Source organism: Polyergus mexicanus, unplaced genomic scaffold (genome assembly GCF_030449975.1).
Source record: "Polyergus mexicanus isolate NDT 795.1 unplaced genomic scaffold, iyPolMexi1.0 SCAF_1, whole genome shotgun sequence".
NCBI classification, from domain to species: domain Eukaryota; kingdom Metazoa; phylum Arthropoda; class Insecta; order Hymenoptera; family Formicidae; genus Polyergus; species Polyergus mexicanus.
Window position 1 is genome coordinate 11643621 of NW_027223321.1, and position 23192 is coordinate 11666812.

Consider the following 23192-nt stretch of genomic DNA (forward strand, 5'->3'; position numbering starts at 1 on the left):
TTAATTTGATTTTATATTATTTTATTCTGATTTTTGATATTAAACTTTGTAATAAAAGCTGAAGAAAAAAAGCTACTATTAAAAAACACTATTAAAAAATAAAATTTATTCTAAATTAATTAAAGAATAAGAAAAATAATACTATAATAATTTATTTTCAGAGAGAATACGAAATCGTATCTAATTAATTTATATACATTTAATATATTAATTTATTTATCACTCTATACTTTAAAAATTCGTCAACATTTTTTAACGTTTAGAAAGAAAAAGTTGAGCATTGCTTTTCAATATCGAACAAAAAGTCGTCATTCTTCTCATTACGACATGTAACTTTTTTGATTTAAAAGTATGTGATTGTTTTGAAATATCCTGTGTATTGCGACTAGAATTATGAACTAGGGAGAGGCGAAGAAATATGAGCCAGAATTAATTAACCGAGATCGTCCGTGGCATTCCTCGCGAGAGAACAACCGTTCCTCTACGACGGACATTCTTCTAATGCGTTGTTCTTAGAAGTATTGCAATAAATGTACATTTTTCCGCGCCAAGAGAGGACTGTTATCAAATGGATTATCTGCGAAGTGAACGATTCACTGTTGTATCACTTTAAGGAATCATTAAGTACATTATTCGCGATTAGATTGAAGGCGACGTCGCACTGATTCCAATCTTGCAATGCTTTAATATTCGTCAGATTTTCACAATAATTTGTCAAACAATTCACCTCGATTAATTCATACAAAATATATAAACTGCTGATTCAAAGAAGAAAACTATATTTTCTCCGTAAAGTCCAATTTCTTTCGAACGCGTATAGAAAAAGATTAAATAAATTCAATATAAAATAAATGAAGCATCAATTATACTATATCCAGTTAATTTTTTTAACGGATTTTGTTGTTTGATTTTTAGAATCTGGCACATTAGAAGTATAATTAACAGAAATACATAATATTGAACATTATGAAAATGTATAATTTTTCTTATTTTTTTCATGTCAGGGAGGATTATTTTTATGAAGAAAGTAAATGAACAGGATGATAAAGAATAGCAGGACACTAAATATACTTCTTCGATACACTTTGTAATTATTTATAATGCAAAAATAGAGAATATCCTGACAATTTTGTCAAGAGATATTCTATTCAGTTCCAAATGACGGATTGGAAGCGAAAATTCGACTTTGAATTTACAAAATGAGATAAAAAAGAACATAACATATATCGATAATTGTGAGGCAAAAAATAAATCTCTCGTGCGACGCAAGAACATAGCTGGGGGTATTTCACAGAAGGCGATCGCGTCGTGTCAGCACAACGGATAAAGGCCGCCGTAGATTGAAAACATGCGCGCGTCACAAAGTGCGTGTTTTACGAGTTACTCAGTTTTAGGTCGTCGCACATGGCCCCCGTGGCTTTTTCATTGATAACAATATCGATCACACGCTATTTATCGCGTCAGTCACCGCACGTGACGTAAGATCCACTGTTTTCCAATCTTCTCTTATACAACGAATAATGAAGTCAATATATTTCACGAATAATAAATATGAATATAGATTGATCGCTATGTATTAAGATGATGAGATATGCGTCCGCTTCAAAGTTTAATTAAATAAATTTATTTCATCTAACAAAATATTATAGTACAAAGTACAGATACATTTTTTATATCATCTCATTAATATATATTCAGAAAAGAGATAATAGACTAAGAAATATTATTTTCCTAGCTCTGTCTAAGTATGATAATTATAATATTACAATATAATCTTATATAGAGTAATAAATAATATTTACAAGAAAAGAAGTGTAAACGTATCTATTTTTTTTTACTATTGCATAATTACATAATTACACAATTTTTAATTTGCGATATTGGTTGCCTCATTTTGCACTTTCTCTTTCTCCTTTGATTGTTGTTTGATGCGATAATCTGACAGAGCAGCCTTAATTGCATCCTCGGCAAGCACTATAATTAAAAGAAAAAGAAAAAATCAGAATTTGAATCATGAAATCTTAATATACAATATAATCAAGCATACATTAAATCTAAATCTTATTCTATTAATATTTTTAAAATGTATTTTTTATTTTATTTATTCTGATAATACTGTATTATTCATACACAAAGTTGTTTAAAGTTTTTCAAAACTTTGTTATTTAAAACAAAAGGATTCTAGTTAAGATCAGCATGTATATTTACTCGAACAATGCAGCTTGACAGGAGGAAGGCAAAGCTCTTTAGCAATGTCAGTATTTTTCAACGCCAACGCCTCATCCACCTAAGAAACAAAGTTAAAACAGAAAGTTTAAACAAAAAACTATAAGATTTTATACAAAGAATATTTTATAAAAATATATGCTTTTATTTAAAAAAATAATAAAAGAGAAAATATATGTATTTTTCTCTTAAGCACTGTATTGATAAATTGTAGATTATGTAAGAAACATCTCTCACTGTTTTTCCTTTGACCCATTCTGTCGCTAGAGAACTCGAAGCAATAGCAGAGCCACATCCAAATGTCTTGAATCTAGCATCAACTATCTTGCCATTTTCGTCAACTTTAATCTGAAGTTTCATCACGTCACCACAGGCAGGGGCTCCTACAAGACCTGTCCCAACTTGTGTATCATTCTTGTCCAATGAACCAACATTTCTCGGATTTTCATAATGATCTAGTACCTGTCATGTCGTAAAATCATAATATTCGCCCGTCATTTCAGAAGCATAATAATTTATAAATAATATTATATTGAATTTTTTCTTAAAATAATCGATTATGATGCGTAATTTAAATGGTAGCCGAAATAAAATAAAAGCATCAGGATGACGTCAGTGATGACGAAGTGACGCAAATCGATCTATATTGACAAGAATTAGATTGCGCCATATTACATCACATAAACAAACAAAGCTATTATAGAACAATATATCTCGAATTATAATAAAAGACAGCTATTCTCTACGAAATGCACAACAACTGCTATATATGTATAAAAAACAATATTCTCTAACAATAAGAGAGAGATATTACAAAGTGTTGATACCAACCATTTAACGCCGTTTAAATCAATTTTAAAGTATTAAAACGCAATATTAATACAAAACGAATAAAATTGTGATCATCTTCAGGATTACATTTATAACGCTGAACTCTAAATAGACTTATGTGAATGCAGATATAATAATAATAATTAAAAGAAAAATCGATGCGTGCAAGATAAACGCGATTAGAGGTTAGAGGACCGGTATGATGACGAACACATAAATTGATTATATTTACATTCACATGATAAAACACGGCTGGAACACTCCGTGAGATGATCTTGGACGTTGTCCCAATTCTGACGGGCAATGCCCCGAATAATGCCATTTTGTTTTAATGCGCACTTTATCATAAATCACGATAATCTTGAACGATGAAAATGCGATAGACTATCCTTCCCACTTCCCACTTCCTCTTTCCCACTTCCCGAAGAATCGTAATCGTAATAAAGACCGTATTACACTAGGGCTCGGTTCCGATTGGGGATACGAAGGCAGCTTGCCAGCTGATTGGTCAATCCTCAACTGTCAAACGTATGCCCAACCACAATCGAGCCCGCAACTTATAGTGTAATACGACCTTTATCGAGTTGAAAAAAAAAAACACCGTCTTGTAGTTGTATCGTCGAAAAATTCTAACCTTGAAAAGTGTTTCGTTTATTTGAAAGTCGAAAGATATTATTAATAAAGTTTACGTATGTATATACAAAAGGTAATATGCAGATAATATTTTGGCTTAATAAGCGATGATTTTTACTTTTTAAACCTGTATTTTTATGCAAAACGGCATCGATTAAGTGTATTTTTATTAAAATGTAAGTAGAACGGTTCGTTATTTAATTAGCATATATGACCCTCTATATGCGTATATAAAGAGCTGTTAGCTTATAAAATAGGTATTTAAAACAAATTATGATTTATACAGTGTTGTTGAAAATTTGGTATTTATTTATTTATTTCTATTTATAATAATAATAATATTCTTTAAAATTAATTAATATAATTGACTGACTTGGAAAAATTGATTGTGTTATTAGCGATTATTAATATCGGAATGGAATATGAAACTAAAGATGTTGATAATATGCAGAAAAAAAATGAAAATATTTCTAAGGAGGCCGAATCGGAGGATGAGGGTATAGAAGAGGAACATTGCAGCGATGCAACGCATTTAGCTCGACAAATGGCATTAGCGGAGAGATTATGTCAATCAGACTCGATAGTAATAATTTGAAAGAAATTCAATGCATATATATATACATAATAAAATTTTTGTAAGTCGAATATAACTATATATTTACTTTTCTCTTATTGCAGAAATTGTATAATTTGCGTGTGCAACTGAGACATACAGTGCCACCACAACATGAAATTGAAACACGTGCAGGATCTCATATGCCAACAAGACAGGAAATAGAAAAGTTTGAAAAAATAGTACCAATCAAGAAGGGCTTATATTCTCTTGATGAAGATAACATTATTGCTACTAATTGGAAAGCATTTTGTAAGGTTTGTATGTAAAAATAATTTTTGTTTGATATTTGTTTTTAACAAGATTGTATATTTGTTTATATAAATTTAAGTTTCTTATTATACACATATATATTATAAATGCAAAAATTGCTTACAATAAATTAATTTAAAATAGATACATAATTGGGAAATAAAAATTGTTCATCCATTCTTACAATTAAGAATTAATGGCAGAATAACATATATGCGTAATACTACAGAAAGGCGGAAATTTGTACAATTCTTAGCTGATGGTTTATCAAATAGAACTTTATACAGTGTCTACCATAGATTTAGGAATTTATATGAAAATAATGTACATAGAAGGTAATATAAAAAACATATTTATATATATAAACTTTTTTTTTTTTTTTTTATAGAATAGCAGCGGTATTTTGACTTTTTAATTAAAATTTCTAGGTTTAAACCCGAAGAAGATGAAATGATAATAGATCACTTAGAAAATAATCCCACTCTTGATGAAAAACGTAAATATGCTGATTTGGCTAAAGTTCTTCGGAGAACAAGAAATTCCATTTGGCGGCGTTATCAAATATTAAAGAGAAAAAAAAAAAAAAATTTTGAAAATTTGTAGATATTTTCTATAACAGAAATTTAATATTAATATTATAGTAAATATTATCTATAACAGAAATGTATACGTTATGATGTGGCCCTTAATTATCTTTTCAGAATTTTAAATATAAATATAAATATATTGATATTTTAATACATGCAAGAAACTTATTTATTATTTTAATATGTATCAGAATTTACAGTGTCTTACACACACATACACATTTTCTTGTAAGGTTCTTACTCTTGTATATTAATATTTATATATATAAATATATTTTAATAAAATATTTTAAGAAACTCTTAAAATAACCATAAGAAATAATCTTATATCGATAATTAGATCAGATTAGTAGAAATTACGCATGTTGATAGTTCTTAGAAAAAATACAAATAACAGTTTGTTTATATATGATATACTTTTTCATATAAGAAATTACTAATTTGCCCATAAAAAAAACAATGGTCAAGTTTGATGTATAATAGGAAAAAAATATATCTGTATTTATATATATATATATATATCTAAATATACATAAATACATATAATCAATTAAAAATATAACAGTTTTATAAAATATACTTTTATATTTTATTGTGATTTGTATATTCCGAAAAAACTAATCTAATCAAACCGAATTTTTATTATAGAAATATGGAAATTAGTTTGGGTGAAATCATTTTTTTTGGACGTGCAGGGGGAAGGGCTCCGCCCACGCATTCACTTTGCAATGACTATACAGTACTATAAAAAATTATTGTTTCATTATTATATATATAATAGAAAAAATATAGCATTTTGCGTATTTTTAAACGCATATATAATGTCTCTATATATCCAATATTTTTCATAACTTTGTATTAAATCAAGTATAATGCAAAGTACTTGCCATCTGGTTAGATGCATTCTTGTTTGTTATTTAGCTCATTTCTGTATAATTTCTTTATATACCCTACAAGATATTTTATTCTTAGTTTTTTCTGGATGCTGTGCTGTTTATAACTGAAATAACTTACATTCAGATGTACAGTTTCTTCCAATTCTGTTATAATGTTAGTAAATATCTGATTTATTGAAACAATTATATAGGCGCTGTGGGAAAAAAAGTTGGGTAAATATATACTTTGACTTTTAAAAAGCTATTTAATTGTATGTGATAAGACAGAGAGATCCATGTTATGACAAGAATTATCGGCTGAATATTACTTCTATATATATTAGTAACACAAAAAAAATATAATAAAATAATAATACTAAGATCTTTATAATACAAATTTTACTTCGTTTATTATTTAGAGAATAAGATTTTTACAAGCTTTGTGTATATCATTAAATATTTAAATGAAAATGATCAGTCTCGCTATGTATGTATATTTGTACACTCCTCATTTATTTATTTTTTTCAATTTATATAAAATCGTTCTCTAATCTAATAATCCATTCGATTAAAAGTCTAAAGAAGTCTATATATCCTAATATATGCTTTAAACATATTTTGTTGAAAATACATATTATATGTGTTTTTACTGAACATGTTTTTAAGTGGGGTTTGTCTTTTTCATTATATTTTAAAAAATGAATAATTTGTTTTACAAAAATATATCCGCTTATTAGATATTAAATATATGTATAACTTTAAATTTTTGTTTGTTAAGATGAAAAATGTGACATACTAATTTTTGTGATAATATCTGAATATCACGATAATTATATATTTTGTATTTTTGTGTGATCTAATTTATTGTTATGTAAATTTATATAGTATGAATATGTATGATTATCAATCGTTTAATTGTGATGCATTTTGACAGCAAAATGTATGACTAAATTTTTTCAATAAAATTTATTCGTCTTTTTCATCCAGTTGTTATTTACGTGACAGTCATAGTCCAGAAATTGTGAAACCTAATAGTACACTTCTAACATCACTATGTCCGCACATCTCAACTACTGAAATTTTTGAGCAGTTTAAGAATCCATAAGTTAATAATGGTGTCGTATTTTTTTATGTACATCTTTATAAAAAATTTATATATATTTGCATACAAATTTCTTAATTTGAAACAAAATGTGTTTTTAATGAATTTCAAATTTCACACAATCGAACTTTTGTACATTTTTCTTATCAAAACCAAATCCATTTTTTTCTATCTTTACACTTATTTTATTATATGAATGAAGTCTGATGAAGTTAAAAATAGACAAGTAAATCAATGATCTGATAAAGAAAAAAAAAATGAAAGCAAATGTCAATTATTTCCTTCTAAATAATGCAGTAATATAAACAACTATTATATATAATATGTGTTACAACAAGGTCTGGATTATATGTATGTGTGTGTGTGTGTGTGTGTGTGTGTGAATAGATATAAAAATATATATGTATATATATACATATGATATATTGATATATATGCAGCGCCCATATATTCTTATATGATTATATTTATGACATCACAAATAATAAAAAAATAGTTCGCGATTTTAATAATGGCAATTTATTATATTTTATTTGGAAAACTTCGTTCTTCATAATGTGTCAACGTCATTATATTTATAATTTAATGACATCACTGATTTATTGTGTTTCTAAAACCAAAACACTAGCATGCAACAGCCTTGTAAGTGCAAGGTATATTCAAAGAATGTTTCTCTCATTGTCAAAAAAGAACTGTATGTATATTTACAGATGACGTGTGATTTGTATTTCTACATGTGCGCACACTTGTTGTTTCAACACGTAGGATTTACAGCTGTGTCAGTAGCATTCTGTTATAGTTACTCGCCAATGACATTAAAAGTCTTTAGGTCTTTCTTAGAACATTTGACCTATCACAGCGACCGGTCGCACTCCTGCTCCGTTATTCACGTTATTCATATTCACGTGAATATGAGCGACCGAGTGGGGTATGTGATGATGATGATTATGATCGTCGACAATCACTTCGCCGTACTGGACGCGGCAGCGCTTCTGATGCGCGAAGAGGCTGCCGCTGTGGCTGTACGCGGCGCCGCATGTCTTGCACACATACGGCTTCTCGCCAGAATGGGTGTATGTGTGCTCCTTCAGCGTGCTGAGCCGCTTGAAGGCTTTACCGCACGTTTTACACAAATAATTTGCCTCGCCGGTGTGTCGGGTCAGGTGTCTGCGAAAGGCCGAACTCACGGCGAATGCGGCACTACATACGTGACAGACGAACGGCTTATCGCCCGTATGAATACGAATGTGATTCGCCAGACTCGTCGTCGTCGTGAAGCCGCTATTGCACGTCTTGCACACGTGCGGCTTAACGCCGGTGTGAGTTCGCATGTGATATGTGAGGGATGAATTGCTCGGATACACCTTGCTGCAGATGTGACATAGGTATTCGCGTGGCACCTTTTCTTTCGGTTTGTGCGTTCTCTGATGGAGGATGAGACGAGCCTGACTAGCGCAAACCTTCCTGCAGACGTCGCAGGTCACGGGTTCGGCCTTTGGTTTGTGCATTGACACATGCCGTCGCAGACCTTTCTTGGTGGCCATGACTTTATCACAGTGCTGGCACTTGTACTCCCCGGACCCCTCCTCATCACTCTCCTCTCTTTTGACATTTTCGCTCTCTGGCACAGGATCCACTGTGTTATTAACGGGCATAACGTCGTCATCCGAATCGTACAACTTATTGTCATCCGCCAGATTGTCCAATAATCCGTGTCCATGCTTCTCCGCGTGTTTCTTCAACGTATCCGGCCTGAAGAACCATTTCTTACATACGGTGCAAGAATATTTCTTATCGCCGTGCACAAGGGCATGCCTCCTCAAGTTCTTCAAAGACGAACAGTATTGATTACAAATCTCACATTTGTACAACTCGGGCGCGTTCTCAAATTCATCAGTTTCGTTCGCAGGCCCAGTCTCGTCGTCAGTGTCATCTTCACTCTTGAGTTCTTTCTTCGGTTCCTTAGTATCCTTTCGCTCGTTCGTATTGATCTGCTTGATCATATCATTTACCTTTTCTGTATGAGATTTCAGGTGTCTCACGAGACTCTGGGCTTTCGAAAATGACGCGTGACAGAGTTGACACGCGTGCGGCTTCGACGTGTGTATCTTCTGATGGTTCTCCATATTTTCCTGTTTGTAAAACATCTTTAAGCAGACGTTGCATTTGTACTTTTTCTCATGGACCAGCGAATGTTTCTTCAGACCTTTTTGCGTAGCATATTGTTTGGAACAGACCTTGCATTTAAACTTTGATTCCATTGAATCTTGACTGTCACTGCTCGGCTCGTAATAATTGTCGCCAATCTCGTCATCGCTATATGTCTTAATCGATGCTAATTTCGTTTTTCTCATGGACATACGTTTTTGTGGGATGCTCTCTTCCTCTTCCACATTATCATTGACTAAATTCTCGCTGACAAACTCCTCCTGTTCTGTACTGTCTTTCTCTACATACTGATCAATTTCCTTGATCTCATCATCTTTATTTTGTAGATTCATAATGTTAGATGCATCTTCCTGTGCATCTTCCTGCACAATTGTCATCTGGTGAACCTCGCTTTCTGATATGCAAGAATCCTTTGCTTCCTCCTTATTCCCTTCAAATCCGATAGAACATATAAACAGTTTGTCGTCTGACATATGAATCTGATTGGTATTTAGATTGATTTCGCCTCTGGAAAACGAGTCGGTGGATTGGATATATTCTTGTGGATTTGCGATCACTTGCATGTCTTGTTTCACAAAATAATCCTCCTCAATATGATCTGACTTTTTCGATAGCACAAATCTCGTTTGTAGATCCGTCTGTGTGTAAGAATCCTGGAAAATGATATATATATATATATATATAAATATATGCATATATATTATATATGTCAACACAGATATACACAATGATAAAATGATATTTACCGTGATATTACATTTAGCAGGCTTATTATAATACATGCGTAATCTTGTATCGGAATGTTGACACTGCTGTCTGAATTCGTGCGCAACGCTCGCCTTATAAATACAAACGTCGCATATTAAAGAAGGTAATCCATCCTGTTCATGTATCTCGATTGAACCGCAGACTTGTATCTTCTGAGACAGACCTGAGAAATTGTTTACTTCCTGATTAGCTGAGAAGATCGGTGATAGATTAGTACCCTCAGTGAGACAAATCCTGCATACTCTGTCCATATTAATTGGCAAAGCAAAGTAACCCGAAGTCATTGTTCCGTCCAGGATAGAACATTCACCTCTCATAAGTTATCTGTAAGATAAGAAAACACAATATATAAAATATAAGCGCGTTTCTATGTAAAATATATAATTGTATTTATAACAATTGTAACTTGTATACACATACATAATAAACAAAATAAAAGTTTCCTCGTTAAATAACTATAACGAAATACGGAAGACATTGTAGCGATATTACACATTAATTAATATTACATAGTGCATTGATGAGTTTTTGTACGATGAAATGGTCTCTCGTGACATCGAGATGAAACAATTTAATGTACCTCATGATATGTGTAAACGGATCGAATTTCAGAGCGAGCACATGACACGAGAGACATGCGGTACCTGCACGGTGCTCCGCGAGAAACATGTCTTTCCATCGTGCAAATTTGAGACGTACAGAGAAAGAGAGAAGGAGAGACGAGGGAGATTAATATACAAAATCGAGCGGTTCTCAACCTCTCGGCACGTCGTCGGGACATACGACATGCCACAATGTGTCGTGCCGATACGCCTCCAGTGACGCCCAGACGAATGAATACGCGATCAATCTGACAGTCCCGTCCGTCCGAGATCCTCACTCGCGGATCCCTCTTCCTTTCTCAGGGCGCTGCGTTCCCGCGACGACCACGCGTCGCACAGAAACGCAATACGCGCTGCCGCATGATCGATCCGTTGATTCTCGACGATACTCGACGACGAGTCGAGGCAGGCAGGTAGATATTTGACGCTCGACTTGGCTCTTTGTCTCCTCCGACGACAATCTGCCACGAAAGTTGAGAGCAATCTGAGACGAATACTCCGCGAATGGGGAAGTGGGTGGGTCAATACAAAGAACAGTCGAGCGTGTATGGATATGCGACATACGAGTTGCCGAAGGTCTCTCACAATCAGTTATAAATTATATTGACGATTTTTCGATTAATCGTCCGGCGACTCGCTGTCTCTCTCTCTCTCTTTCTTTGTCTCTGAATACGAAATGGAGGATATATCTGTCGTTTAAAAAAAGCTAGCGAGATCATCGGGGCTCTGCAATTATATAAGATATAAATTTGTATGTGTACTTTTTATTAAAGGTTTCTTTAGATATTTGCGGAGAAATCAACCAATCGCCACATGTGTGTCTAAATAACAAAAGACTCACAACGACACGGTATTCTTTACATTTTATATTTGATTGGTGGATTTCTCAGATGTATCCTGTCAAACGGAAAAGATTTAACATCAAAAATTAGCTCAATTGCATCCAATATTTCTTTATCATCATCAATGCCGTAGACTTCACGTATTATCTTCCTTTTTATATTTCCAGATTTCTGCTACATTTTGATAATCCTGCATATCTTTATTAAATAAATTGAGACTACGATATAGCCCTTTCCGCTTTGCAGTGTAAAATTAGTTTTAACTGCATTGAAATCACAATTAAATTAACATATTAAAAACACTAACCTATGGACATAAGAGATATGTGGATGGAGCACAAGGTATACATTTTCGGGCACAGGCACAGGGTACGAAGACCAGTGTTCTCAACCTAAAAAAGGGCCATAAATTATGATATATTAAAAAAAATTATGGTACAATTTTGTAAAAAGTTCTTTTTTAAATTAAAATGAGAGTTCTGCTTTTCCGAAAAAGCAGAATCTCATTGGATATCGCCCATCACTACTCACTACTCATCGCTCATCGCGTTCAGTGTGCGAGGGCCACATCAATTAAGCCACGAGAAGTTTTCGTTGAGACAAAAAATAATTCTTCATATTACATATTTTTTACAATACATTATTTGGCATATGAAATTTTATACTCATTTCGAATCGAATTTTCATAGATGTTGGTTTGCGAGAATTGGACTTTCATTGGAGCGATCAAGCAATGGCCGAGTTTGGAAAGCGCTCAGCTATCGTCTTGTCAACACTCGACGTTGATTTGTTGGTTCTAAAAGTAAGAGCCAATCACCTTCGATTGAACGGTTTTTTCTGCTGAACGCGCCCATTGCAACAGAGTTGACACGTCAATAAGATTACATACTCGATGAGTGAATGCGCGCGAGATAGATGTTTGCCTACTCTCTTGACATATTTCATATAGACATGCTTTTCCGTGTATGTAGCCCTTCTCTCTTATTCAGCCCCGATCTGTCAAAAGATGTGAACGTTACACGGGAGATTGAGATATGCTTACGAATCTCGTTTAATTGCAATTAATTAATCAGGGCCGCGTCCGATTGAGCCGACACGAGTCTCATCAATGCGCGCGAGAACGGATCCTTTAAAGTGATATCGCGAGCAAGGCATTTAATTTTTTTTTTTTTAATGCGGTCATGGCACTCCGCAAGGTAAAAGGTAACTTCGAACGAATGTTCGATAAGAATCTGACGGATCTGGTGCGCGGGATTAGAAACAACAAGGAAAATGAGGTGATCCTCTCTCCGCTTTGCGATTTCTTTTTTGCTGAGATCTTTATCATGTCTTAACCTAACCTTTTTTTTTTCCATTTTTCATTTTGTAATCTATTCTATTTAACAAAGAAATTTTATAATTTTTTTATATTAGGCGAAATACATCGCGCAATGCATCGAAGAGATCAAGCAAGAATTAAGGCAAGATAATGTGGCGGTCAAAGCAAACGCTGTGGCCAAGTTAACATATGTAAGTTTTTATGTTGGTGTTCAATTTGATTCAATTTGTTTCAAGTATTGGTAGAGGTAATTTATTCTTATACTCTACAGCTACAGATGTTGGGGTATGATATTAGTTGGGCTGGCTTTAATATAATAGAAGTGATGTCATCGGCAAAATTCACCTATAAACGAATTGGCTATCTTGCTGCAAGTCAGAGCTTTCATGCAGATATAGAGGTAAAATTTAATATGTGTTTCAGATATATTTCGTGAACATTTTTTTTTAAACATTTAATCATGTACCTGTATATTTTTCTTATAATTTCATTTATAGTATTGTTATATTAATTTATTGTATTTTGTCCTCTTCTTTTGTATTTATATATATTCATCAATTTAGAATTAAATGAATGTATAAACTAAAAGAAGATGATAATAGATGATTACAAATAAAATAAAAATTATGTATGATTTATTTATATATATAGTATACAATATTTGTATTTAGTACTTGGCAAATTGTTAAAGATATAGGGAAAATTAGCTATTTTGTAATTTACTAATGTTTTCTGTTATAGCTATTGATGTTAACGACAAATATGATTCGTAAAGATTTAAATAGCCAAAATCAGTACGATGCTGGCTTAGCGCTAAGTGGATTGTCTTGCTTTATTAGTCCGGATTTAGCGCGAGATCTGGTTCACGATATAATGACATTATTGACCTCTACAAAGCCATACTTGCGCAAGAAAGCAGTCTTAATGATGTATAAAGTATTCCTGAGATTTCCTGAGGCCTTGAGACCAGCTTTTCCCAGGCTGAAGGAAAAACTCGAAGATCCGGACAGCGGTGTTCAAAGTGCAGCAGTAAACGTAGTTTGCGAATTAGCCAGAAAAAATCCAAAGAATTACTTGAGCTTAGCGCCTGTTTTTTTTAAGCTAATGACAACATCTACAAATAATTGGATGCTTATCAAGATTATTAAATTGGTGAGTATTATCGTTACATGGTTTTAATAGAAATTAATAGGAAATTGACAATATTTTTTACATGTTTTTGGCAAAAGACGAAATACACGAAATCGCTCTCGTAATTTTATTTTTTTAAATAATTTTGTTATAATAATCTGAAGTACAAAATTTTTTCTACACATATTTGTTTCTTATTGTAAGCGATGTTGCTTTTGTTTGTCATACTCAGTTTTCAACTATAACTCTGATTGAGCCAAAGCTGGGTCGACGGCTTACTCAACCATTAATTGACCTAATTTCAAGGTTTTACAATACATAATTTTTTTATGCATATATTGAAATTTTGTATATATATTTATATATATGTATGTTTATATGCAATTTATGCATATTGAGAGTAATATATTTGTATTAATAAGCGCTTTGTAGCATTAAATCATATTTACATTGTATTTTACATATAAAGTATTTATGCTGATTTTTATTTCACGTTTTATTTATTCATAAAGTAAGAAAATTAAGCTACTACTTTGTACAAAAAAAAAATTTGTTAAAATTTAGTATTTCTTAGAATGCAACATACAACATTGTATTTGCAGTTTGGAGCATTGACACCTCTAGAACCTAGGCTTGGCAAAAAGTTAATAGAACCCCTTACCAATTTGATACACAGGTATTTAATGTATTTTATTCTAAAGCATTAAGCATTGTAATGTTATTATTGCTTGTATAGCATATATAGAGAGCTCTTATCCCATATATTTATTTATATCTTTATTTCAACTTTGTTTATCTTGTGTAATATGTTTATATTTATTTTTATATTGGTAGTTTTATAATTAATTTATAATATAATACTAATCTCTTTTCTCTAGTACATCTGCAATGTCCTTACTGTATGAATGTATCAATACAGTAATAGCTGTATTGATTTCTATATCCTCTGGTATGCCAAATCATTCCGATTCGATACAATTGTGTGTCCAGAAATTGAGAATACTGATAGAGGATTCTGACCAAAACTTAAAATATTTGGGATTGTTGGCGATGTCAAAAATATTGAAGACACATCCAAAAAGTGTGCAAGCTCACAAAGATCTTATTATGCAATGTCTTGATGATAAAGACGAAAGTATAAGACTGCGTGCCTTGGATTTGTTGTACGGAATGGTTTCCAAGAAAAATCTAATGGAGATAGTTAAAAAATTAATGGTGCATATGGACAAAGCTGAAGGCACCACTTATCGTGATGAATTGCTCTCAAAAATTATTCAGATTTGCTCACAAAACAACTACCAATTCATTACCTATTTTGAGTGGTACATATCAGATTTTCGCGATATGCTAAATCTATTCTTTATAAATTATAGTAAACTAAACTGTATATATTTACAGGTACATATCCGTATTGGTAGAACTTACACGAATGGAAGGCACCAAGCATGGATCACTAGTAGCAACTCAGTTACTTGATGTAGCAATTCGTGTACAAGCTATACGAAAATATGCGGTTCAACAATGTGCCTTACTGCTTGAGAATTCGTATCTATTAACTGGTCAGCCAAGGGCGACAATGTCCGAGGTCTTATATGCAGCAGCATGGATTTGTGGAGAATTCTCCAGGTAACAAGAATTTTTTCAAAAGTGATTTGTCTAATCGATTTAAAATATAATAATTTAATCGTAATATAATAGTTAATAATCTGTTAAATTTTAATAGTGAATTGGAAGATCCTTTGGCGACATTACAATCTATGTTGCGATCGCAAGCTTCTAGTTTGCCAGGGCATATACAGGCAGTTTATGTTCATAACATATTAAAATTGGCTGCAGCGACATTTGCTAAAGCAGAAAAAGAAAAAGATACTGAAATTATGGAAAAGGTACAAAACACAATATAATTTATATAATATAATGAAATTTTTATATTGTTTTTATGAAACAAGTATGCACATACTATGATATTTTAAATTTATTGTGAATATATTTTATTGTGAATATATCTATTGTTAATAAAATATGTAGTTCTAATATAGGGTTTTATTTTACAGGTTTATGGATTGAAGGACAAAATAGCAGCTTTTGTCTGTAGTGGCGATTTGGAAGTTCAAGAAAGATCAAGTTCTGCATTGGTATTGCTCGAGTGCTTAAAAGAAAATCCTGGTCTTGCACAGGAATTAATGGAGGCTTTTGAAGGTGAACTTAATCCAGTTGCACCAAAAGCTCAAAGAAAAGTAGGTATTGATTAGTAATGTGTATGTATATTTTCTTTCTATATTTTTTTTTTAAAGATAGATTTTATCTGTATAAATTCAAAGAAAAATTGTATGCATCAACCAATGTCCATAATATAAGCTATTAATTTATATCTTATTATATAAAATTTTATAATATATTTTAGGTTCCAATACCAGAAGATTTGGATTTAGATTCCTGGATCAATGATCCACCTTCAGAGAGCTCAGACTCAGAAGATTTAGATATGAATGATATTTTTGTTAAGGCAGAGAAGCCGAATGATTCATACTCCAAACGGGAATTGAGCGAACCGTCACTGGAAGAACTTGAAAGGAGGCGTGAAGCGAGAAAACTAGAACAAGAAAATAATCCTCACTATCTAAAAGGCTCATTTAAGACATCTACATCATATCACAATTCGTCGAGCGCATACGAAGACTTCGAGAACATTCCTGTTGCAGAATTAGACATCCCAATCTCTTTAAAAATTTCAAACAACTTGCATAGATGTCGAGATATAGATAGCAGTCATAAAAGGCATAAAAAGTATGAAAAGAAGAAGAAGTCGAAACAGAGTAAAAGTATTTGTTTTATATATAATATTATATTATTAAATGTATTCTATTGAAAATTAGAAATTTTTAATGCTGAATCGTTTTTAGATAAAAAATCTGCATCTGCAGAAGAGGATGAACTGGATGACAGTTTACCATTGCAAATAGTGAATACTGGTATAGGGGAACTACCTCCAGGTGCAGAAATAAGTGACAGTGACGATTACGATTTAGTAGATGCGAATGATCCACATAGAGCTTTGAATATCGATTTGGATATGCCTTTACGAGAGGATGAAAGATTGCCTGTCTTAGAACATAGAGTTATTGAAAATGATACGACAAAGAAGATTGAGGAAAAAGGAAGCAAAAAAGAAAAAGTAAATTTTTTTTATATTAGATATTGTAACATATAATTTGAATTTGTTTAATATCTATTTATGTATTTTTTTCTTGAACATTTTTCAATAATATTCATTCATTTTATATTAATAGGGACATAAAAAGTCTAAAAGAAAAATCAAGGATGCCATGGAAAACAAATTAAATGATCAAGCAGTGAATAATCAATCATCTGACTTATGGTTGGAAAGTAATTCGTCTCCTGAGAAAGTGCAGTCTCCTGATGTTGGGGGATACACAGAAGTGTCCAATGAATTACAGAAAGATAGCAAACGCAAAAAGACAAAGAGTCAAAACAAACATAAGAAGTCCAATGAAGGGGATGCGAAACATAGAAAATCGAAAAAGTCGAAAAGTAAGAAAGAAAATAAATCGTTGGATTATGAGGAAACGGCGGGAATATCCACTCCATCGAAAGAGATATTACCAGAGTTGAAGAGCGATATTACGAATTCCGAGTATAATACGAACTCTGTACAACAAAATATGTTCTATGAAGAATTGGCCAAGAATAAGGTCATTTCTATGACATATGAATTGAGGCAAATCCCTCACGACACAAGTAAAGTTATTGTATCAATTTGCATAACAAATATAGGTCAGCCGCTTGTGAAAGAATTAGTTTTTGATGTTCCAGATACATCGTTACTTAAATTAGTTAGAAATGTAAGTTGATGAATATTCTAAGTTTATCATTTAATCTGCAGATTAATTATTGTATAAAGTATGTATTATTTCTATCACCCTTTTTCCAGCCCGAAGATGAATTTGGGATAAAACTGCCGTTCCAACTGCCTCTGCAATCTAGTAAAGAAACTCAGTTTACTGTTCTAGTCTCGGACGTAACGTTTGCTCAGAGACTTAGAGGTACACTAACCTACATGTTCGAAAGTAAAAATGGCATGGAACAAGAGAAGCTCGATTTTACCGTGCACTTGTCGTGTAGCAAATTTATGGTCGGACATCTTTCTCATAAGGACATACTTACGGAACTTCTCAAAAGCGGTCAATTAATATCTAAGATTAGAAAAGAAGTAACAATTTCTCTGGATTTTGATATGGTTCTAAATATTATCTGCCGCAAATGCAATCTCACACTTGTGGAACAGATTGACGATACTGCATCATTATACGGACACTCTCTGAGAGGACATCATGTGTGCCTTTTATTAAAATACAATGTAGGTTAAATCATATATTTATTTCTATTTTTTTTCTTTACAGTAAAATAAATTGATTGGCTATATTTAAAAACATAGATATTAATTAATATGCTGTGAAGTAACGATATTTCAATACCTCATAAATTATTATATTCATGTTCAGTTTACTTGAAACTGGTTTAAACACTATGTATCTTTTTTTTAATTTTGATTAGCAATAATTTATTAAGATTAGCAATATCATAGTCTGATGGCTTTCTATGTTACAGAGAGCGACAGGAAATTTGATAATCGATGGTAAAGGTGACAATAATTCATTACTATGGGGAATTGGAGAGGAGATATCGAGGATCCTGATATAATACTGATTTAAACTCAAGTGTCTATATTTTACAATTATTGATTCCTACCATACATTAATTACATACCTTTGTGGCAGCAAGAGGAACACTTGGGGATTGTATCTGTTATACATAAAATACAAACATTAGCGGCTATATATATAGCGTGTACTTTGCAAACCCATTAAATATTTTCAGAAAGAATCTTACCTAAACTTTAAGTATAATTTAAATCATACAGTTTGTTAAATATTTAAGAGATATACATATGTGTACATGCGTACTATATATATATGTATAAATATATATACACATATACATATCTATATGTGTGAAGCGAAGTTTTGAAAGAAACAAAAAGGACGAGTAGCTTATTGTCAAGAATTGAAGGCACTGGGATAAAAGTAGCTTAATGTTTCTAAACAGACTTTAATCAATGGCATTGATCTCTGATTTGTGCGATTAAAATTAGAAAGATTTAAATCATTTTAAAAGAAAATTAATTTCACATATTTATCATTATGTGATTATATATACTGATATTTTCCAAAAATTTCTATAAACTTTTTTATCTTTACAAAATGTTGCATTGATTATATAATAATTGTATAATAATTGGATATATAAAGTTTGCAAATAAAGTTTATCTATTTAGGAGCAGTTCTTTGTATAACTTGAAAATAAACATAAAAACGGTTGATTAGTTACTTTTATGTTTAATGCCTTCAATTTTTGTATCCAGTTGGGATGATGTAATATTATATTGCTATACATATATATGTGTATATATATATGTATTGTTGATATCCTTATTATTTTGTAAAATATATAAAATATTATATCTATCATGCGCGCGATACTGTTTTGCCCGATCTTTGTGAAGGAATTATAACAGGCATAGGTGGTGAGCATTGTATTTTGCATGCAACGCTTCCATAATATCGATAATTAATAAGGCAAAAAACTGTATAAATTAAAAAGATTAAACAAATCGTAAATCATTTATATGTAGGTACATGTGAAAACTACTATGTATAGTTATGTGCGGGAGAATATGCCCCTATAGTTTTTTTTTTTTTTTTTTTTTTTTTTTTGCAAGGCACTTTAAGGCTGCGTTCGAAAACATCATCGCTGATATACACACGCTAATGTTTCCGAACGCAGCCTAATTGTGCATCAAATTTTATATCCTTATTCCTTTCTTTTAATATCTTTCCCTATATCTTTTCTTAAGATGTAAAAAGATTTTTATATATATTTTAGTATGATTTCTAGATTCTAGCTATTATAAACGTGTGCCAAAAATTATTAAAAGTATCAATGCCCAAATAATCTTTTAATTTCATTTAAAATGATATTGACACTTATGCAATCGACAGCTGTCGTATGTTGACTGTCAAACATTCAATTCCAATTATAAAATCAATTTCTCTCTCTCTAGGTATAAAACAAATGATATATATATCATCATATAAACACCGAGCAAAATATTTGTAATTTTGTAATAAGCTTTATATATATGCGCGCATTTTGCTATTTTAGGAAAATAATGAATATGTATGACATACATATTCTATTATGAATTGTATTATAAACAGCGCGTTTGAAAAAAAAAATTATTTTATTAATCGCTTATGTGTATTCTTCTCTTTTAGGCTTGCAACTACTTGAACAACTACTGTATAATTACGATAATATCTTGTTATAACTGAGAGTTATAAACCGATTTGTAAACATTTATTACTCAGAAACATATTAGCATAGATATCTAATTCAGCAAATATACATTTATTCTAACAAGAACTTTCCTTGCATGCGTGTAACGAAATATATATAAAAAGAGTGGATTTATATATAAGATTTTTATACCAAGTCATAAAATATGCTTATATAAATTCTTTTTGTTTTAAGCTGCATATTCGTTGAATTGCTATTTATTTTTATATATATCTATTTCGAATAGAGATAAATGTTTCGAAATACATGTCTCATCCCAATGAGCGATGTGCGATTCTTAATTTATACGACGCGCGCATATATATATTTAATATACTTTCACGTGCAATATTCATTTGGAAGGTGAACTGCGAAGACTAAGGACGAGCGTGATTCAATCAAATTCATCGACCTTATATGCTACTCCTACACGAAAGATTCATGGTCGTGTCGCCGTCATACGACGTTTTTTGACGGAGAGTCATCATTTTTCAAGTATCAAGAACATTCCGTTCCATTAATGAGAGATCCATTCAAAATATTATTTTTATTGCTTTGTGTTAATATAAATAAAAAGATAATTATTTGCTTTCATATTTCAGCGCAAACATTTCGCGAAACGCTCTGTAATATGTTAATCGACTCCTATGTTTCCAGAAATAAAGACAAAGAAACATAATAAAAAGCTGATTTGACATAATAATGCACAGCCTTTGTAACGTCTATGCTCTACTTATGAACAAAGATGTGGAAGAGGAACGCGGCTATCCAAATTGGTACTTTTCCACGCATATATTAGAGTTTACCATTATCAATTATACAAAAGTTTCCATTACAGTTTCATTTATGCGTGTGTGTTTGTTTTTTTGTACTAATCCTTTATATCATAAAATGTATTTCGTCATACATTTCGGAATGTTTGCGCGTGGGTATTGCAATGTAAAATACAATGCTAAGATATCAAAGTATCAACTTTCAAATAAAGATTATCTTTTCAACGAATAAATTCTTCTTCGATTAGTTTGTCAATGAAAATATAAGTAATAATTTTAAAAAGACTAATGACGCGCGCGTCGTGTTTTCATTCTTCTTTTTTTTTTCAAATTGCTTGTGCAACTAAAAGATAAGATAGAAGGAAAAAGTTAAAAATATCTATTATTGCATGTGCAATAGAGTACTCTAGTCACGTTTCGGTCAGTAGTCAGACGAGCATGCATGTTTTTCAAAAGTTGGTATCTTGATTTTAAAATCAAAATGACATATATGATTTATTGTAGATTTTGATCCAAAATCCTTTATTTTATTTCTATAAATGCTTTTATATATAAAAAAAAAAGAATAAAAAAAGAAAACTTTTTAAAAAGCTAACATGTAATATTAAACCTATTGTATGCCATATACAACAATCCGTGTGCGATACGAAATTAAAGAATTTACGTAAAAACAATTGGATAAAAAATATATAAGAAAAAATTTGATCGGTATATATTTTTTTTGTTATCAATTAAATGATGTCAGCATTTAGAGAGATAAAAATTGCAATTATATCAACACTTAGAAACGAGAACAAATCAATATTTGATCACGTTACTTTATAAGATGTATTAATGTTGCGCGGAGGGAAGGAAAAAATTTTGCAATGAGTAATATTCGTTGTTAAAATATTTTTACTTCGAAATATTATACATCTCAAATTTTATTGATATGTTAGTTTTTTTCCACATTTATCGTATATTTAATTGTTTTCATACAATATATCTCACGTTCTTATCTTACTTGCAAATTACTTTGAAATATACAGCGAAAATAATGTTGTTTAAAGGATTGAAAGTGGCATATTATGAATGCTAGATAATAAATATGCATCTTTTATCACAAATGTCTTATGTTAACACGTGAGACCAATTTCAAAATATTATATAACTCGGATAATATTTAAAAGGGAACGCACAAATTAAACTAATTAATTATTCGTTTATACAAAGCCCATATGTACGATACATACATTCACAAAAGTTGTAAGTTGTTGGTTGAAAAATTTTTTAAATAACTATAACTTTTAAATGCGATATCAAACTGTCTTAATAAAGCTCAGATCTAACTTTTAATTGAAAAGAAAATATATAATAATATCATAAATATCTTTTTAAATAATATGAAATAATATTTACGTCATAAAAATATTTTCCAAGTCCTTAAGATTTAGTTAAACTGCTCAAAAGTAAACAGAAAAATTAATAATTACACACACACACACACAAATATATATATATAATATTTAGTATGCCATCAAAGTATCTTTACATTTTTATATTTTCAAGAAAGAAATTCGACTCTTTATTTTAAAGAATAATGATTAATATACATACACGGAATAAGCCCTTAAAAATGTATCTTCATATCTATTATATATATATATAATATATTTAATAAATATATTATATATTAATTTATAAATTTAATTAAATATATGAATTTAATTTATATATTATAAATTTAATCTAATATATAAATTTAATTTATTTATATTAAATATTAAATATATTATATATATTATATATTTAATAAATTCTATTATATTGTATTCTAATAGCTTTCTCTCTTTCTCCTCTTTCAAAAAATTAAACATTGTCAAAATGCTATTTTTAATTACAATGCGTTACAATTAAATTAATTATTCATGTTCCAAAGTTATACGTATACTTATTTACTCACATTCTTGTTTCTATATACTCGTGAGTACATTATACGCGCTTATTAGGGTTTAAGGATTTATATCGTGCATGCAAATAAATGCAAAAACAAAATATTCGCGCGTAGTATAAT

The 23192-nt window shown here is 30.9% G+C and overlaps 4 protein-coding genes across 13 annotated transcripts; 2 read left to right on the forward strand and 2 right to left on the reverse strand.

The window, feature by feature from the left end:
- Positions 1-1601: 1601 nt before the first annotated feature.
- Iscu (Iron-sulfur cluster assembly enzyme) lies at positions 1602-3474 on the reverse strand. Its single transcript, XM_070299570.1, has 4 exons — positions 3290-3474; positions 2464-2688; positions 2209-2287; positions 1602-1974 (listed from the first exon to the last, which is right to left on the reverse strand). Exons 1-4 carry the CDS (start codon positions 3377-3379, stop codon positions 1868-1870), a joined length of 501 nt encoding a protein of 166 aa, XP_070155671.1. The 5' UTR covers positions 3380-3474; the 3' UTR covers positions 1602-1867.
- Positions 3475-3564: 90 nt separating this feature from the next.
- Positions 3565-6693, forward strand: LOC138935119 (uncharacterized). Of its 3 annotated transcripts, none has more exons than XM_070299541.1 (5): positions 3565-3763; positions 4142-4273; positions 4369-4560; positions 4700-4890; positions 4984-6693. In XM_070299541.1, the coding sequence occupies exons 1-5, from the start codon at positions 3749-3751 to the stop codon at positions 5156-5158; spliced, it is 705 nt and encodes a 234-aa protein (XP_070155642.1). In that variant the 5' UTR covers positions 3565-3748; the 3' UTR covers positions 5159-6693. The 3 variants fall into 3 exon arrangements, with proteins under 3 accessions (XP_070155642.1, XP_070155632.1, XP_070155650.1); XM_070299531.1 differs by having other exon boundaries at positions 3572-3763; positions 4089-4273; positions 4984-6689; XM_070299549.1 differs by lacking the exon at positions 3565-3763 and adding an exon at positions 3834-3866 and having other exon boundaries at positions 4089-4273; positions 4984-6690.
- Positions 6259-12093, reverse strand: LOC138935031 (zinc finger protein 271). 7 transcript variants are annotated; one of them, XM_070299327.1, is made up of 4 exons: positions 12032-12093; positions 11808-11892; positions 10035-10380; positions 6259-9941 (listed from the first exon to the last, which is right to left on the reverse strand). In XM_070299327.1, the coding sequence occupies exons 3-4, from the start codon at positions 10371-10373 to the stop codon at positions 7956-7958; spliced, it is 2325 nt and encodes a 774-aa protein (XP_070155428.1). In that variant the 5' UTR covers positions 10374-10380; positions 11808-11892; positions 12032-12093; the 3' UTR covers positions 6259-7955. The 7 variants fall into 7 exon arrangements, with proteins under 7 accessions (XP_070155428.1, XP_070155438.1, XP_070155399.1 ...); XM_070299337.1 differs by lacking the exons at positions 11808-11892; positions 12032-12093 and adding an exon at positions 11420-11439; XM_070299298.1 differs by lacking the exons at positions 11808-11892; positions 12032-12093 and adding an exon at positions 10815-11355.
- Positions 12094-12455: 362 nt separating this feature from the next.
- Garnet (adaptor-related protein complex 3, delta 1 subunit-like garnet) lies at positions 12456-19714 on the forward strand. Of its 2 annotated transcripts, XM_070299226.1 has the most exons (14): positions 12456-12777; positions 12914-13009; positions 13090-13218; positions 13560-13970; positions 14552-14625; positions 14828-15271; positions 15348-15575; positions 15673-15835; positions 16004-16186; positions 16354-16771; positions 16853-17124; positions 17240-17812; positions 17902-18327; positions 18579-19714. In XM_070299226.1, the coding sequence occupies exons 1-14, from the start codon at positions 12682-12684 to the stop codon at positions 18669-18671; spliced, it is 3606 nt and encodes a 1201-aa protein (XP_070155327.1). In that variant the 5' UTR covers positions 12456-12681; the 3' UTR covers positions 18672-19714. The 2 variants fall into 2 exon arrangements, with proteins under 2 accessions (XP_070155327.1, XP_070155336.1); XM_070299235.1 differs by lacking the exon at positions 12456-12777 and having other exon boundaries at positions 12934-13009; positions 13116-13218.
- Positions 19715-23192: the final 3478 nt, after the last annotated feature.